General features: G+C 41.1%; 1 protein-coding gene across 5 annotated transcripts; it reads left to right on the top strand.

The window, feature by feature from the left end:
* Positions 1-130: 130 nt before the first annotated feature.
* Positions 131-12,221, top strand: LOC147207509 (SHC-transforming protein 1-like). Of its 5 annotated transcripts, XM_086108090.1 has the most exons (14): positions 131-328; positions 398-459; positions 529-877; positions 1,813-1,883; positions 4,602-4,662; positions 5,901-6,017; positions 6,108-6,161; positions 7,354-7,405; positions 7,484-7,610; positions 7,901-8,084; positions 9,230-9,302; positions 9,749-9,845; positions 10,401-10,548; positions 10,640-12,221. In XM_086108090.1, exons 3-14 carry the CDS (start codon positions 539-541, stop codon positions 10,766-10,768), a joined length of 1,452 nt encoding a protein of 483 aa, XP_085964216.1. In that variant the 5' UTR covers positions 131-328; positions 398-459; positions 529-538; the 3' UTR covers positions 10,769-12,221. The 5 variants fall into 5 exon arrangements, with proteins under 5 accessions (XP_085964216.1, XP_085964215.1, XP_085964213.1 ...); XM_086108089.1 differs by having other exon boundaries at positions 433-459; positions 532-877; positions 7,354-7,610; XM_086108087.1 differs by having other exon boundaries at positions 433-459; positions 7,354-7,610.
* Positions 12,222-18,896: the final 6,675 nt, after the last annotated feature.

Here is an 18,896-nt window from a genome sequence, read left to right as displayed (position 1 = left end):
TGCATCGCGTGTTCTGTGTGTGAGTGTGCAGCATGAGTCACTCAGCCCTGCTGTGATTGGACGGTAGTTTTAGGGACGGGAGGGGTGGAGGAGAAGGAGGAGGACATGGGGGGGGGGGGTGTCATGGCAATCTCTGCTCCATTCACACGCTCATCTGTACGCAAGCTACTCATTGACCAACGAGAGCCTACAGTTCATTCATAAGAGCTGCGCGGAGAACAGCAAAGGAGGAAAGTTGTCAAGGGAAGGACAGCTGACTTCAGATGTTTGACTTGAAGTGAAGACAACAGGACTTAAAACTATTTGGGATGTCCCATGTTGCATGCTTGTGAGTACCATTTATATTGCAGGCTAATTCAATGAACTGATCAGCAACCCGTCTGCTTTCTAATTGTAGTCTCCGTCTTGTGTCCCATCAACCGATTTCATAAGGACATCATACAACTGACCGCTAAACAGGTATAGCTCATACAATCAAACATTCCATTCTTGCCGCATGTGTTTCAACGCACCTCTCTCTATATCCAGTAGTCCCAGCATGCTGAAGCGCACCAAATACAGCCGTCTGCACGACGATTCAAGGACCTCTCTGGACAATTGGTCTCTTTGCTTGGACTCTGACTTTGCCCATGATCCACCAAGGGATTTCGTACATGATGTCCCATCGCAAATTCCCCCGCACGGGCTAAGTGGGCCCCGAGTGGCTGGAAGCATTGATAGGCACCCTGAGTGGAGTGTGCCCAATCCCCCAAAACGACCAATCACCTTCCATTGCATGTGTAGCTTTCCCGAGATGCCCAACTGTCTTTGTTGCCCTCGACACAAGTGCAAGCAATGCTCTTCAGTGGTCCATAGAGTGGTCAACCATCACATCAAGGTACGACTGTTTTGTTTAAATGTCAATTGGGGTTAACACTACACCATACTCTATCCACCATCACACACACTTCACGCCCTCCTTTCAGACAGCTTCCTGTGTATGCAATTGTGACTCATCCTGACTTTGCGCTTGCTGCTACATCTCAGCTGCTAGTGTGTGCGCGCGTGTCCGTGTGCGCGTGTGTGAGAAACTGGTAACTCGGAATCAAACAATTAAGTGTAGCTCTTCACAACTGTCAGCAAGCACACATACAGTACGCCGTTTACATTCCCACCTTCTCATATCGTCCACATTTGCACTTGTTAATTCTGGATTCTGTTGTATATGTCAAGCGGTATAGGTTTTACTACATTGAGCCAATAGAAATGCACATGTATGGGAAGCCATTTGAACATTTATTCAATGTCCGTGTTTGGAAAATGTCAGAAAAGGTAATGCAGTAGTGGAAGGTAATCCAGTGGTAACTTGACTTTGGAGTGACTTTTTGTCTTCTACTTTCTCCCTTTCATAATTTTGCTGTTGTAAATGGGGAATTTCTCCATTGTGAGACAAATAAATCAATTCACATCTTATCTTATCTTAAACCTAGTAAAACGGAATTACACTGCATATTTAAAACAGACACACAGCTTAGCCTTTCAGTCCTCTAGCTTAATGCAAATGCTAAATTGTATCTGTTGCATTGCTTTAACCTTTTAACCAATTGCATTTAATGTTTGAGGAGTGTTTGTTTTCAAAAATTAATTTAATTAAGTCATATTTTTTTCTTAACATATACTATACGTTTTAATGTAATCATGATGTAGGTACGTTTTTTTATTTTCCTGCTGTATATTTATTTACAGCCACTGTTTTTCTTTTCAATCCTGTACAGCACATTTGTTTAAAATTGTATTTCTCACTTTAATCCGGAACACGGTTGTGCTTTTCAGTATATGGGTAGTGTGGAGGTGACCCAATCCATGAGAACCCTCGACTTTGACGCAAGGAAACGAGTAACACGGTAGGTTCCGCCGTTACCGCTACATGCCGAATAATACGAATCACGTGTTTTGTCTCAATCGGTGTACTCCTAAAAAAAAACTGCTCGAGAGGAACAGCAAATAGAATGTGTGACATTGTTCTCCTTGCCATTTGATAGTGGCGTCTTACTGCAGAATGCTCAGTTGACATGACTATGGCAACCTCTGTTTGCAAAATTACCGCACAGGGAATTGGCCAGAAAATCCAATTAGGTGAATTTCCTCCTGATGATTTCGCATACACTTATTACGAAAGAGGAAGTTGGAAGAGGGAGGGTGGGAGACTTAAATCCATTATATGCAGTTTGTCTTAAAGGCAAAGAAAAACGTTTCCATGAAAAACTCAGAAACACAGACGGTATGATCAAGCCTACTGTATATATTTTTGGGGATATAGTAATTATTCGATCCCCTGCTGGGTTGGTAAATTTGTTCGCAAAGAAATTAACAGTCCTTTTTTTTCAGTTTTACTTTTTTTCGTTGAGTATAATAGGCACAATACAGGAGTGCCTTGACGAACAGATTTCATTCATCCTTTCCATCCCCACAAAAAACAACCCAGTATAATTGTTTGCAATGTGCCACTAAAATAGCACCCTATATTGACGTAAATAACAAAAAACATACAACTGTCACATAAATAGAATGTAAAGACTTCATCAGTTTGTGCATCATGATTTCATGAGGGCCTTGGCCACCACGGGGTAGTACAATGCTTTCGTACGTAATACACGAAGAAGTGTTTCATTGCTAAGTAATATTTGCTTTTCACAGATGAAGAATGTAAGCCTGTGAGTATTGTTTAAAATGTGTGTCTGCATGTGTTGCTGACCCGTATGTGTTCAAAAATCCATTGCTTCTTCTGTATATCCCTCCTCCCTTACCGTACAGCGTCGCACCGTGACAGTCTAAACCTGTAATGTAGGAATCTAAAAGGTCGCCTCATGTACCAAAACTGCGATCAATGGTAACCAAAATGTATTTTGACATTTTTACTTATGTTCACATGAACCTCTGAGAATATTAGCATGAATGATATTAGTATTCGGCATTTTATGGTGTTTTCTTTTTCACAGAGGCGCTCACTGCAAAGCTTATGTCACTTCACGAGAGAAATGCGTCATCCATAAAATACAAAACGCATGACATGTTTGCTACATTACACAATGCCACACTTTGACATATGTGCAGGTGTCTCGCATGGAAACCTTGATGTATTCATAGCGTATATGCCTGCGTACCGAACCTTATTTTCAGTAACACCGTAATTGGCTGTTGCAGATTAGATTGCTTATCAATCAAACAAAAATAAAATTACTTTTTCTTAATATTTTTAATGTGTTGGTGATAAGCAACCTTAGTATTTCACAACACAATAATAGCTAATATGATTCAATAAAATAAAAACTTTACTTTTTAAAAATCCGAAGCCTCTAATGGGGAGTGTTGGGGGGGGGGGGGCATAAGCATCTTGGTGGGCAGGCACCAAGAAACATACAACACAGCCAGCTTTCTTAACCAATTGGATTGAATTGTTCTCAACTTTTTCAGGTTTCTGTCAATCATTAGTAAAATGGGTGTCTGTAGGTACTTACGCTGGTTAGGGATGATTAAAGGGACAGATGAAAACCCACTTCCGTCCATGCTTAGTCTGTCCTTTAAAAAAAACAAAAACGTATCATTCTCCGTCGTCCACCCCCAAAATGGGCGTCTGTCTCAAGGACAGAATGGCCATCTCTGCCTTTTACCGTACATATATTCATAATGTGTCCAGCCCTATTACAGAGCATTAAAGTGGGTGAGCTAGTGTCACAGTGGTAATCACACAGACACATTTCTCCTTATCAGGGGTGCGCAGAGGGTGGGATCAATGGGGCACCGGCCACCTGAAGACATTCAGTGATTGTCGCCGATTGGGGAACTCGGCTGTAACTACTGGCCATAAAGTATGGACACATTTTTGTTAGGGTCCATCCACTTTCTTTTGCATGCCACTCCTTCTTCTTTCAAGTCCAATTTCTGTAGTCTTTGAACAATTACTTCACATTGTCTTGTAACATCAGTGCCATTGGCAGTAAAAAAAAGATTAGATTTTACAGCAAGATGCCGGCTACTCTGTGCGACATTTATGGTTATATTATTGAGTTACGTTTGCAGACTCATGACTGTCTGATCAATTGAATTTTCCGGCAAAGCAAAGGTGGAGCTTTGTACACGTGGCCCACTAGTGGGAAGTTAAATCTATAATCTGATGATGGGTTGCTTGGTAAACCACCTGCATCAAAACTGAGAGTGAAAATGTTTTAACTTCTTCACTCAGACGGATTCTCGGGATGGATGGGAAAAACATGTGATAACTCTTCTGATGGCCTTTAACAGCGTAGCAAGAATGTTAACGAGAGCAAAGATCTGGAAAAAACACAAGTTTGGCTTATACAATGGTTATGCAAACGCTTACTGTTAAATAATTTTGTAGTATTGTGTTGTGTCATCCTATTCCTAATTTCACAATCTGATGTAAAACAAGACACACTGAAGAGTAACTCTCTTTTGAGTTTTTTTCATTTCTGTAAGCAAAACCTATTATAGAGTGTATTTCAAATTTGGATGATGTGTGTGTGTGTGTGTGTGTGTGTGTGTGTGTGTGTGTGTGTGTGTGTGTGTGTGTGTGTGTGTGTGTGTGTGTGTGTGTCATGCAGAGAGGCAATCAACAGACTTTGCAAGAGTATTCCGGCCAAGACCACAGTGAAAACAAAGAGTGTAAGGCACACACCAGCACCGAAGCATTTCACACATCATATTGAAATACACTCATATCATGTTGAAATGTGCTCATTTCCTGAAGTACACGTTTCGATCGTGCGTGTAACCCCAAAATATTCTGTAGTGTGTGTGTCAGAGATTTTCTCGGACAAAGTTAAAGAAATGAAACAGGAAAATTGTCTTCAATATCGGCCACAGGGGATCTCTGAGAGCGAACAACGGTTTAGTTGCCCCGATGATCACACACTCGAGCTCCCTTCCCGCCAATTCAGACTTTTATCGTAACATACAAGGAAAACACTGTCCCCGATATTTGCATTCCGCACCCCCGGTCCGGCCCCTCGGAAGTGATTGGTTACCTGTTTTTAAACATTGAACCACCAGTACGTTGGCGCCTTTTCTGTCTGGTCTACATCGAATTAACATGTTGCAGACTTTGCGGATGGCCAATGTCGCTTGGGCGCGACGGGTGTTCTCAACTCGTCTTTTGTTGTTCAACCGCTGTTCCCGAATTATTCATTCCCCTTTTGTGACCGAGCTTCACCCTCTCCCCTGTGATCGCCCACCTGCATTGACGTGCTAATTGTGGACTTCAACAGCCCTCCGGCCAGGTGGTCGGCACCTTTGTGTACAGGCATTTGGGGGTGCTGGATACGCACCCAAACGTTTAGATGTGCCCAGATTAAATTAAACTTTAAACATGATACAATTTTGCTCATAGATTCCTCTAACAGTGTGAGAACATTTCTGAGGTTTTCAGTGGTGTGAGAGCGAATGGCGAGTGTGTGTGTGAACAAATGTGTGAGGGAGTATCAGTAAGTGACGACATTTCTGTCGTGCCGTTGACGTAGAGCATTGCGTGTATGAGTTTTTCATGAGTGTGTGAATGAGAGTATATGTGCTAATGTGTGAGAGAATGTCAGTAATGTGTGAGGGTATTTCGGTAGAGTGTCAGGGTGTTTCAATATTGTGTGCGTATGTGGGGGTGTGCGTGAGAAAGAGCATTTTAATAGTGTGTGTAGACACTTGAGTAGTATGAGAGTTTTTCAGTACTGTGTATGAGTGGGAAAGTTGAGTGTTTGAGGGTGTTTCACGGTTGTTGGTGAGTGAGGTCATCCTGGATTGTGCCCCTGATGGCCACTCTCATTTAAGCGCCCGCATGCACACACGCACACAAATGTCGAGGCACAAAGAGCTTTGCACAAATGAGACTTTTTTTCCTCTGTCATTGTCAGCCTGAACACAAGCAGCTGTCTTGCGTTCTGGGTCGCAGCAACCTGCAGTTTTCGGGCAGGCGGGTCATCTTCAGCGTCTCCACAGACACACTCACTCTCCTCGCGGCGTCCTCGCAGGTGACCACTTGAGCACAACACACGACAACGCTGACATGAAACGTTCAGCTACCCAAACATTCTCTTTCTTTTTCTCCCGTTCTTTCTTAGAGAATCACCCAGCACTCCATCCAGGCAATTTCCTTCGCCTCAGGGGGAGATCCAGTATGTTTGTGTTTTTTCATGTGACATACACTATGCGCTGCTTTAATTCAATGTACAGTGGCTCGCTTTGCTGCCTTTTGTGCGGAGTATTGAATTATTTTTCCTAGCCTTTAATTGGTGCTGCCAAGGTCAGCAGTGCAAACCTCAGTGTTTTCACCTCACAGTCTGCCTTTAAAGCAATTACCGGTAGTAAGTTTCCTACATTGTAGGCCAATGGTTGGAAGCACAAATCAAAACAGCTCATGTCAGCAGCAGCGTGCCATGTGGCTCAAACGCTGCTTGATAAACAGATTTGTATTTGTTTATTTTGTTTCCCTTACCTTTCTTGCTTTAATGGTTCTTGATGAACCCGTCAAAGGCAAATTAGCACAGGAATACAGCCTGTTTATTGATTCACCATCAAAATAGTCTTCTCGAAGCCAGTAAAGAGGTGCAGAAGACGGGCACTGGGACATTTTTCAGAGAGGTTATGCTGCAATGTCAAACAGCCCTAAGGTCAAATATAGAATGATGATTTTACATGTTCAGGGTTGAGCTGATTCGGCGACTAGCGAATGAGTACACTTTACTACAGAGCATGGACATTCAAAGCTTGAGGTCCACTAACCACTAATCACGTGTTGTTGGCATCTTGCCTTCCAATCAGCCAATTTACAGAGGACTTCCACTCACCTGACTGCTGCCGTCATCGGCCTTTAACGCTCTGTGGAGCAGCGAGCTGTCCAGCCGACAAGGCAACACAGTCTTCCGACATCTGCGCGGGTCAGAGAATATGAAAATAAGCTGGTGCTGGATGAGCTAGCGGTTAGCCGAGCTAGCGTTAGCTGTTCTGGTCACCACTAGTTTCAAAAGATTCATACTAGCAATATCTTCGCTGCTCGGAAATCGTGTTGTTATAACTCAACATTATTGCGACATTTGTCGTTTTACGACACCGAAAGCAACACTTTTTTGGGGAATATTTTTGAATTGATGTACAGTGTGTTATTCTCTCATAATAAACACTGTGATAATCTAGATACTTTTTTAAGAATAGCCTTTTTTTGTCGACATAAAATGGGCTTACGACGCTGTTGTATTTTTATCTTGGTCATTATGGTGGTCCCAACAATTTTTTGATGCAGTTCATGGTGTAAAAAGAAGCACTGCACTAAAAATATTGAAACATATTCATGCACTAATGTGTTTGCAGGACATGGAAGACTACATTGCCTATGTAGCCAAAGATCAAGTCAGTCACAGAGGTACAGTGGATCTCTGTTTTTGTCTCCGATCACAATGTTGCTCTTTGTATTCCTTACTTCTTTTGGTCTACTTGCAAGCGTGTCACATCCTGGAGTGTCCTCAAGGCCGAGCAGCAGAGGTCATCCATAGCATTAGTTGGGCCTTTGAGTCTCGCTTCAAACAGCTTCTTTGTCACGTGCCGTCATTCGTCTCTGCTGATCCCAGGTCAGCGTCACCGGAAAGATTGTCTTTCCTGCTCTTGATGGTTGCTTGGTTTTCTTGGTTTTTCAATTTGTCTATTTACCCCGGCAGTAAAAAAAAAAAAACGAAATCCAATGCTACTTAGACAAGTATTACTTCCAGAAAAATGAAATGACAAACAGATGAATCACATTAAATGATAAGATGCTGTATTTGTTATGTAACAATTATAAACAATTACTTGATATTTATGGACTGCATTTGCCCCCATGAGTTCTTAGAAATTCAGATCATAATTCATTTTCTGCGTGCAGATCAAATCAAAGAATGTGCAACAAATGGATCCCAGATGACAATTTCATGGGACCGAAAGATGTCCATGAGGATGACGATGGTGAGAACGGCGAGCATAATCACGACTACAATGTGACTCCAGGGAAGATGCCACCCTTTGGTGGAGTAGAGGACCTATGGGTCAAAAGGGCAGAGAAGGAAAAGGTAATCATATAAAAACAAATTTGCATTTCAGTGAACTTGAACAAACAGTTTTTTTTTTAATAGACTAATATGATGAACGTCAAAGTAAAGTTGATTAACTGAAATTATTTTCAGTGCAGTACAGTGGTTCTCAACAAACATATTTCAATAGACGGGCATAGAAAAAAAAGCTTTAAAATACAATTGTAACTCGTACATGGACCTAATTGTAATTATCATCATTGCACAGACACGCAAGTACACACGCCATACTGAAATATAGATATATATATCATGTGCCCCCTTGTTATGGTGGAGGGATCTTGGCTTTATACTCCCGGCAGGGAACCAGGTCCTAGTTCAAGGATCAGAAAAAGTATGGCTCAAAAGACCCCGATGCAGTTCGGTAGTGTGAGTAAGCGCACTTCATTAGTGTATGTAGGAACGTTTCAGTGGTGTGCGTTAATTTTTATTAGTTCTCATAATTTTGATGAGACGTGACTTTGGCGTGAGCTAAAATAACAAAACAAAACAAATGCAGCTGTGCTGTGATAAAAGGTCACTTTGTTCCATGAGGTTGGATCTCAAAACACTTTTATCTCAAATCATCTATCCCCTATTGATTGCAATTCATCCCTTCGAGCAAGATAAAAATGCTCTCAATTGTCCATCGGTTTCAAAGTGAGTGTGAATGGTTGTTTGTCAAAAAACGTATGCCCTGCCATTGGCTGGCAACCAATCCAGGGTGTACCTCGCCTCTTGCCCAATGTCGGCTAGGATAAGCTTCAGCTTACCCGGGACTCTAATGATGACAAATGGTATTCATCTTGGCTGTATGGACGGATGGAGTTGTTGACAAATTAAGTTCTTTTGATGAGGAAGACTTGTGGTACGAGTCAAATTTGCAGAATTGTAATTGAGTCATCATTTTATTTTGGAAAGTGGACTACTATCTGATGCTTTCTTAAAGGGACAGTGTGTAAAAAAATGTTGATTTTTCAATGCTCATTATTTCAAAAACACAGCGTATTTCAATCAGATGCAAAACTATTTCATATCAACGTACATTACTCACAATTTTTAAAACTAATATTAAACGAATGCCTTTTTCTTATACAGTAAATAATTTTGTCTTTGTTTGAATGACTCTCCCTTTGTTGTTTCAGGTTAGTTCCGCTACTTCTGTTTCACTCTATGAGAATTGTTCCATCACACTGGATACAGATGCTCTCACAACAGGTACATAAACTTCCTGACAAATATTTCTTTCAATTAATATTTTATCCATAATTCAATGAAATGTTTCACATATTTTTGTGGGTGCCAGGACTGTCATTGAATTTTGGATTTTTCAGGATAAACGTACAAATCTGTCAGCTCATGTTGGTTCCGCTCTCCTCACTACAGAAGGCTACAATGCCTTGAGTTTTGAGTGACTCAACTTTTTGGTTACACAAGCTATTACAAGAAAATGTACACTAACAAGACTTGAATATGGAAAAAAATCTCACGGAACATTAGCTGTGTTGTTGCTTCGGTCCAGGTATATGTGTAAAATCAAAGGACCGATTTTACTCCTCTCCTTAAACATAAGTCGAATAGTACTGGTACCTGGAAATCTACATAGGTGGACTAACAAAGTATTTGTACTACACTGATTGTTATCCGCTATCCTTCTGCTTTAGACCCTTTACAGTCTGAGATGAGGAGTATACATTGTTCTCTTCCTTGTGGAACATACATCCAGAACCTGATCCAGGAGGAGGGTTGGTTTCATGGCAGGTGGATATTTTGTTTTTTTCGTTGTCTGCATGTCTTGCATATTATACTGCCTCCCAGTGGTCAAGGCGGCCACACCAGATCAAATCATGATGTACACACAATATAACGATACTCCCAGTCATATATTCTTCCTCCTAAGCATAGAATGACTAATATTAATGCCGCATTGTTGAGTTGAGAGAGGAGATGAGATGTTTCAATCAACAGTCTTCTACTGCCCCCAGGTGACTAAGGCGGGCACAACAGAAATAGCAGCTCAATGGCTATTCAAATTATGCAGAATATTTTACTGCTCCGTGTTTTTATGAAATAGACTGCTAGCGAGTTCCGTCTTTGCTTCCTAAAAACACAAGTATTTTTTTGGGAGGGGGCGGCTAGAACGAATGAAATACATTTATCATTCATTTCAGTGGGGGAAAGATAATTTGCGGGTAGCTAACATTTCACAAGGATCTCATACTGATTTTCAATTTCGCAACGGCCATTTAAAAATCAAGAAATGACTTTCTCTAGATAAAGGACAGTATTTTTGTAATACTGCAATCTTTTACTCAGGTTAAGAAGAGAGCAGGCCGAGTCACTTCTGTCTTGTGATGGAGACTTCATGGTCCGAGAGAGCAGCTCGGCTTGCGGTCAATATGTGCTCAGTGGGATGGATGGAAGCACGGTTCGACACCTGTTGCTGGTCGATCCGCACGGCCAGGTTGGCACCACAAAAACAGAACATGAACTCGAATCAGGACCTTTACTTCTTAAAATTCATCATTTCTGTGTGTGTATGTGCTTGTGGGCAGGTTCGGACCTGTGACCAGGTTTTTCGTAGTGTGGGTCACCTAGTCCGGTTCTACATGCGCAGCCAGATACCCATCATGACCGGGAGCAACCAGCTTTGCCTCAAACAGCCAATCCTGCGGAAGCATTAACATAAACATGGAGGCGCATCTGCATCTCTAATGGCTATATGGACATCCGTTTGACCTTTCATTCCATGTCCTTTATATCCAGCTCAAGGTCCATGTATTAGTGAGGATAAGCGGTTCAGAAAATGGATGGATGTCTATTATCTAAGTAACTTTAAATGTTTGGTCTATATTTGGTGAATTACTGGGAGATACCGTGGCACATCAACTTGATTCATTTGGAGTCTACATATTGGTCATTTGAAACTCCGTTAAAGGTACAACATGCCTTTCTCTGCACAGTATTTATCACATCCACTTTGTGCCTGTCTGGCTTTCTAAGCACAAGCACCAGTGTTTTTATGTCCCAAGGTATCCAGAATGTATGCTAGTTTGCTCATGCATTTCAAAAGCAGTGGAGAAAAAGGATGATTGTAATTTTTCAGAACGCCAGTTCCTATCAAATTCCCGTTGGAAATAATGTGAATGGTTTCTTGAGATGGTGAATTTTAAGGTTTAGATATAATCATCATAATTATAAATGATATTCGATCATATCCCCCTTCATATGTGTTACAAAAATGGAAGGGTTTTTTAATTATTATTCAAATGTCTCGGGACGGCAAGAGATCACTGTCGGTGTCATAGAATTAAATTTTTAAGGGAACCTTCAAAGCTAGCATTGCCTTGATTGACCGTTCTGATTTTCCATTATATTCTAATCACTCTATTTGTAATGCCCTTTGTCTTTGTGATATAATGCACAGCTTTGTTGCTCCTGTTTCATGTTGTTGTCATTGAAAAAAAATGCTCTTGTATCACTTTCCTTTGATGAAGCTTTTGCCTCGCAGAAAAGTGATTATATTTATGTTGTTATAATTATGTTCCCATTATGTAGTGCACGATTGGAAAAGAGTTTTTGACAAAATAATCTTTGTATGAAATACTGGAACATGCACTCATTGTGTAACTTATTTAAAATACTAAATATCTAAATAGCAACCCCTAAAATGCTCACTTTTATGACCAACCTACATGTTAAACATAACATAAAACGAGTTTTACAGCATTGTTTTGTTTGATTTGCTATGTCTTCTGTAATTGCTGCAACATGTTTTATCACAGAGATATTTTAAATAGCAGTACCAGTACTTCTATTTTTCATATTGTATCAATGTTTTCAGCTGTAATGGAGTGTGTTCCTCAAATCAGTGCAGCCTCACATTCATGTTACCAGAAAAAGACTATTTGTCTATTCATGTCAGCATTTTAGCTACATTTGTTCTTGACAGGTTAGCACAGCATCTAGCAAAGGTGGAATATCGCCACACTTGAGCAAAAAAAAAATCCAAATTATCAGCATCCCAGTGACTTTATTAACCCTTTCAGGGACAGTGGTTACTGCAGTGAACATCTTACCATGTTATTAGGTTACAGTGTGCATGAAAGGGTCAAATTAATATTCAAATAAAATTGATATGTGTTGATATAATTGTATTACTTTCTGAACGGATATTTTCAGGTACCTGAGTATATGTAACAGAGTGATGCCAAGCACAGCAAAATATATGGAATGGCAAATATAAAAACTATATATCATTAATGTTAACATTTGAGCTGGATTTGATTTTATATATATATACTGTATATATTTAACCAATTTTCTTAAAAAAAAGAAAAAAAATTTTGGCGGCCCGGTAGTCCAGTGGTTAGCACGTCGGCTTCACAGTGCAGAGGTACCGGGTTCGATTCCAGCTCCGGCCTCCCTGTGTGGAGTTTGCATGTTCTCCCCGGGCCTGCGTGGGTTTTCTCCGGGTGCTCCGGTTTCCTCCCACATTCCAAAAACATGCATGTCAGGCTGATTGGACGCTCTAAATTGTCCCTAGGTGTGAGTGTGGGCGTGGATGGTTGTTCGTCTCTGTGTGCCCTGCGATTGGCTGGCAACTGATTCAGGGTGTCCCCCGCCTACTGCCCGGAGATGGCTGGGATAGGCTCCAGCACCCCCCGCGACCCTAGTGAGGATCAAGCGGTTCGGAAAATGGATGGATGGATGGACAAAAAAATATCAAATGTTCCATTATTCATGGTCTCTTTTAGCCACATGATGGCGCTGATGTCTTTGCTGGTAAATTGAACAGAGTGAAACCTTCCGTGGCCCTCCTTGGGATTTCGCTGTTGTGCTTGTTGACGTTGCTCTCCTTTCCGTCACTTTCAAACATCTGATCACTTTGTCACATTTCGAAGTAAAAGATAACTGACTGCGAGCCAAAAACTATGAAGTTGATTATTTTTGGGGCCCTTCAGAAGAGAGCCACTGAGGGAGGCCTGGGGATACAATCACAACATTTGCATACCTTCCAAACTTCCCACAATACCTTGCAGTGTCTCTTCTGCTGGCTCAAAAGCGTGCGCCTTCACGCCGTGCAAAGGTTAAACACAATAATAGTATCTGCGCCTAATCAGATTGTGTCCTAGCCAAACTAAGACTCGGACATCCAAAAACAATTGATGCTGAACATGTGCATTTCACTAATTTGGTTGCCTTTCTTTCCACTCCCAGTGCTTTCCCAGCTTCGTGATGTCCCTGCAGAGTCTCTCTGAGTCACAGGGACCTCGCCCGAAGCACGACTCACCAGGAACAACAGTGAGCTCGCGTGTCAGGTAGAGTACATGTTTCAGTCACTTAGTGGGAGTTCACCACTCATGTCAGAGCATTGGTATCGAAAGACATTGGAGAACTGTATTCCATGTCACTGATAGCTCCATAGCAAGAATACAGGGAAAAAATGCTCAACCAGCTTTTTGAAAATTCCATAAAGCGCTGATTAGATTTTCATGATATCCAGTTTAAGGTCTGTGTCCTACTGGTGTGCTCTTTTTCCTCACTCGTAAACCCACCGTGTTTTCAGATTTTGTGTGCTTGTGGCAGCATTTGGAATCTCAACAAACAATCAGTCTCTTTAAAGTTCCATGTAGAGATAAATTACAATCAATGTCATTTATAAGACGCGTACTGTTTATTAAGCTTGTTTGTGTGTTTCAGCAGCTGTTTGAACTGAAAAGCTGCATTTTTTACCATTGTTTGTGGGAAACAAATGGTGTAATTGATTTTGTTTCATAAACTGTACTGTGTTTGTGCCAAATCTGTTTTTCGAAAGCTCCCTAATTTAAGATAACCAAATTATGAAAAATCCTTGTGAAAGGGGAAATCCAGCCCAAAGTTTTCTTGACAGTGATATGTGCTGTGCGCCTCCACTAGTCTAAACACGGCATACCGATTCTTATTGTGTTTGTGGAATATGAGTTAAGCAGTAACATCTGAGCCCTGAGCAACTGTGATGTCATTTTCAGTCGACAGCTCTCGTGGCAAAATGGCCGCCCCTGAGATGGACAAAAAAGGGCGGAGTTTGCTGCTGAACTCTTATTCCACAAACGCAATACTAACCACAAAGCCATGTTTAGACTAGTAGGGCTGCACAGATTTTATTATCGTGAAGAAAATTTCGAGGTTGCCTCCCCCTTAACATTTTGCAAGAATTTCTTGGTTGCATAAATAGCTTTGTTTTTCTAAATGAAGGAATCTTACAAACAACATTATGCATGAACCCTTACCAGTTTGAACTGATGTCAAAATAGAATTTACATGGTAGGATGTCTGCCATGTTACCATTTTTATGTCACTGAAGGACAGAGTTTACAAAAACCTTTCAACTCAAGGCCTAAATTAGACATGTTGTTCCTTGGTACCCAAACTGACATATACGAATACTCATCATAAAAAAAGCATGATATGGGCTTTCATTTAAGGCCCAAAATATATTCAGTTTATCCATTAAAAACAGATTTGTTATTGAATATTGTTGTTGGTCATGATGATGGTACTTGTTGTTAAAAGGTTGACAACCACTGCAGACAGTTTAGGCGGTGTTTTGAATCACATACATGCAAGAATGCTCACGATGATTGACAGTCTCAAGTAAAAACACCAATGATGGAATCTACAGTATTTCCTCTTGCTAATGTCAACAGAAATACACATGTACCCCCACCGCCTCCAAACCAACTTTAATTTATGACACCGTGTGTGTGTGTGTGTGTGTGTGTGTGTTGCACTCTGAATCCTTTGCAGAATTGACTTGAGGGCTTCGCTTGATATACAAATATGACAAAGCGTTACCAGACTCTACAGCGCCTTAATGGAACAATTTGAGTCATAAAAGGGTCCAGAGTACAAGAGCATGAAATTGTTCCTCGACTGAATGTTATCAGTGTCGCACAGAGTTCACATCTCGAAGGAAACTAAACAACGCTGGCAACACTTACTTACTCTCATGGCACAAACCAGCTCATGTTCCTGTGCGGACAGGAGGAGGAGGAGCAGTCATGTGACGCTTTGCAAACACAAAAACAAAGACGGCACACCACTTTTGTGTGTGTGTGTGTGTGTGTGTGTGTGTGCGTGCGTGCGTGTGCATGTCTGCCTGTCTGTGTGTGATAAAGTGAGAAGAGAGTGAGAGAGAGAGACAGAGAGAGAGTGAGAGAACAAGAAAACTCCCCATCATGAAGGGCCTTTGGGGAAATAATTTGCTTGATCGATAGATTTTTTTTTTAAAGCTTAGCAATCAATCGGTCATTTCCGTAAATATAACAAAGATAAAGCCAACCAAAAATAAACACATTACTAAAATGCTCTCATGCACACCAGTGAAATGCATATTTGAGGATATGAGATGAGCATATTTTAGTGAGATGTGTGGGAGGATTCAGTTGTGTAAGAGTTTTCCAGGAGGCTAAAATGTGAGAGTTTCAGTAGCAGAGCATTTCGAAGTGTTTCAGCAGTGTATTTATAAAAAAAAAGTCTGTAGTGTGTTTTAGTAGTGTGTGTGTGAGTTTTCCAATAGTCTACTGTACATTATATCACCGAAAAAAGAAAAACACTTCTGTAGTGTGGGAGATTTCAGTAGTGCCTGTGACAGCATTCGTTTGTGTGTGTGTGTGTGCATGTGTGTGTGTGTGAGAGAGAGAGAAGACATTTCAGTTGTGTATCAGTATTGTATGTCATAGAAAGTTTTCATTTTAGTCGTCACTATGAGAGCATTTCAGTCGTGTGTGCAAGAGCACCGAATGTGAGAGCGTTTCAGCAGTGTATAAACTGGAATAGGGTATGCACGTCTACATTCATCATCACTCAAATCATATTCATGTTTCACCAACATGAATATGATTGTATTTTTTGCATTTATAATGGTGGTGAGACATGATTGTAATGCATGCAACCAACGCCCATATTTTTGTAATGTAAATCAGACTCTTTTTTTCAGTGAACGTGAAAGTGTTTCTGTAGTGTACAAGAGGGCAGAAAAAAACCCCTGGAAATACGCGTGAGAGCATTTCAGTAGTGTGGTTTAGTATTGTTGGTAAGAAGTAATCGTGAATGATTACGGCCTCCAGTGGGATTTACCTCGCTGTGCTCCACCCTAGCATGATGAATGTTTTCTGATCAATGTATGGACAGTTGGCCTGGGATTGGAAACACCCATGTACTGTCTGTACACACACACACACACACACTGTGCTGGAATTCCTTTACTTCGTCCAAATCTACATCTTTCCACTGTCTTTTTATCGCTGCATCAATGGAAAATAGGTCATTGCTGGTTGAAGTCATTAGCTTCTGCTTCAAGTGTGCGTGTGTGTGTGTGTGCGTGTGTGTGTGTGTGTGAGTGTGAGACACATCATGATGAAGGGAAGTCAGGGAGTGGAACATTGCAGCACGAGACAACAGAGGGACTGAAGACATTGTGGAGTTCCAATTTTTCTCTTGGCTGCTTCTCTGCCTGAGTTCATTTCTCTTTGCCGTCTTCTGTTTCAGTTTCCGGTGCGTTCTAGTTGGAAAGAGAGAATGTTTTACACCAAATAACAACTCAAAAAATATGACTTTCCATGTCCCACCTTCATGACCGACATTTACTGGGAATAATCACATGGACTAAAGAGTTCATCAGCAATGAGGCAGAGATTTTAGTCCTACAAAGTTTAGCGCTGGCGTCAGGCTGGGACCTCATGAGTCATAATTTGGTGAATTTCACATTTTTTTCAAAACTCTAACCTATCGGTCAGTGTGCATGTGGAGGTCTGAGTTCTACAACGTATTGACCGATCTAATGTTTTGGAAAAGGCCTCGCTCTTTGACAATGGAATCTTAACGGTTGAACCATCATGCCGTTTTTGAGTGACTATTTTAGAACGACAAGATTTCAGTCCAACGCTGGCGATATGGAATATAATTGTTATGCACTGTAACATTATGCAGTTTGAACATTCACAATGTAAAGATATGAAACAAACTGTGCTTAAACAATATGGTCCGATTAAAATGTATTGCACGTAAAATCCAAACCAAAAATTGTATCTTCAAAAACGTTTAGAACAAGCAGTTCTATAAGATTCCATGAAAATGTATTGCACTTAAAAGTTAAAGACAACTGAACTGTACTTCGCACTTTTCCTATCATTTCTTTCTAAATTCTCCTGTTCTGAATTTTGTGTTTGGCGAGGCTTGCACACCTTTAGGGAAGGAATGTTTCTACTTTTGGGAGTGTCCCGTTAAGATGTGCTGCGGCCCTGCACTTGACTGCCGACCACTCCAGGTATGCCGTCCCACAAAGGTCAGCTGACATTAGCTCCAACTCACCTTTGACTCGAAATAGCATCATAATGGATGAAATAAAAAGTGATCAAATTTAAAAAGTTTTTTTAAAATGATAGATTGTTTAATAATGACTTCCAACCATTATTTTCTATTTCGAAGAAGCAGTGGTAAGAAATGGGCTTCTAGCTCCTGGCCAAATATATTTTCTCCTTCTCCAAAAACATTCAAAAACTATTTAGGAAACTATGCATTTCATCGAACGATATATTGTAATATCTAACATAAATACATACTGACTGATTGTTTTTATGGGCGTCACAACTGTGATTAGCAGAATTTATGGTCCTTTTGGTTTTGTTCTTGTTTGAATGAGCTGTTATCACAGCTTTAGTTGACCTTTTATGCTTCCAAAACTGTCTTCTGTCAAATGTCAACGGAAAACAAGTGCCGCGAGTCATACTTGTGCTTTTCTTCCATGCGCATGACGTTAGATGTAAAATATGCATAAATATGATGGATTTTGTCATGTGATGATGTTGAGTGCAGTAAACGCTCATTCATTTGACACATTTCTCAGGGACTTTAGTTCAGAAACACTTCCTCTTTTCTGGCTGTGACTTTCTTAAAAAATAAGCAAACAAACAAAAACTGTGTATTGTTATGACACTTCAGAGTTCAACATGGAAGTAACAGCTGGATCTAAGTAGAAAAATGAAAACATACATGACGAGTGGCCATGATCTTTTGGAGCAAAGGCGCAGCACATCACTCACGAATCCCGACACTATGCCAGCGCTATACGCAAAAATGAGTTGAAGATCGTTATTGTACAAACACAAGAACAACGCACTGCAAGCCAAACACAGCAGTGCAAAACGCACAAGAATTATAGGGATTGACTGCCCGCATTCATTCTCAGACAGCCCTGCCTAAGGCCAACAGAGACCTTTTTAAAAAGTGGTGGTAATTAGTGCAGCGGGTGGTGCGCCTGGAACCAAATTGCTGATCAGGCCTCTTTCCTTTACACTGATTGGTGGGTTGAGTTGAGAACACGGGCAACCAATTGTGGAGGAGCGGTTGGAGGTCTCCAGCACATGCACACAATTGAACACTGACAACACAAAAACCATACAGGTCGAGAGCCATGAAATATCTAAAACCGTAAAAATACAGTACATTCATGTTTGAATCTGTGTCAGTCTGTCCGAACGCTCACAAAAAAAACCCCTGACAAATTCAGAAGTAGTGTGTGCTATATTAGGATCTCCACGTGTCTATTTCCACACAGTGTGTTTATGGACCGCTACCTCTGTGCCTGAGTGTCTCTCACAGATGGTGGCGGCAAACCTCTGGTGGCGAAACTCGACGGGGAATGTTTTCCATACCTAAGATGGTCAGATTTGTGTGTGCGGGATTCTGCATCAATCACACATGGAGGGAAGGTACGTGGGAGGCAGGATCAGGCTGGAAGAAAGCCAGAGAGACCGTCCGCTGGGCTCA

The sequence above is a fragment of the Hippocampus guttulatus genome, chromosome 3 (genome assembly GCF_054856545.1).
Source record: "Hippocampus guttulatus isolate MCC_2025c chromosome 3, RoL_Hgut_1.0, whole genome shotgun sequence".
NCBI classification, from domain to species: domain Eukaryota; kingdom Metazoa; phylum Chordata; class Actinopteri; order Syngnathiformes; family Syngnathidae; genus Hippocampus; species Hippocampus guttulatus.
This window is presented reverse-complemented; position numbering and strand designations above follow the sequence as displayed.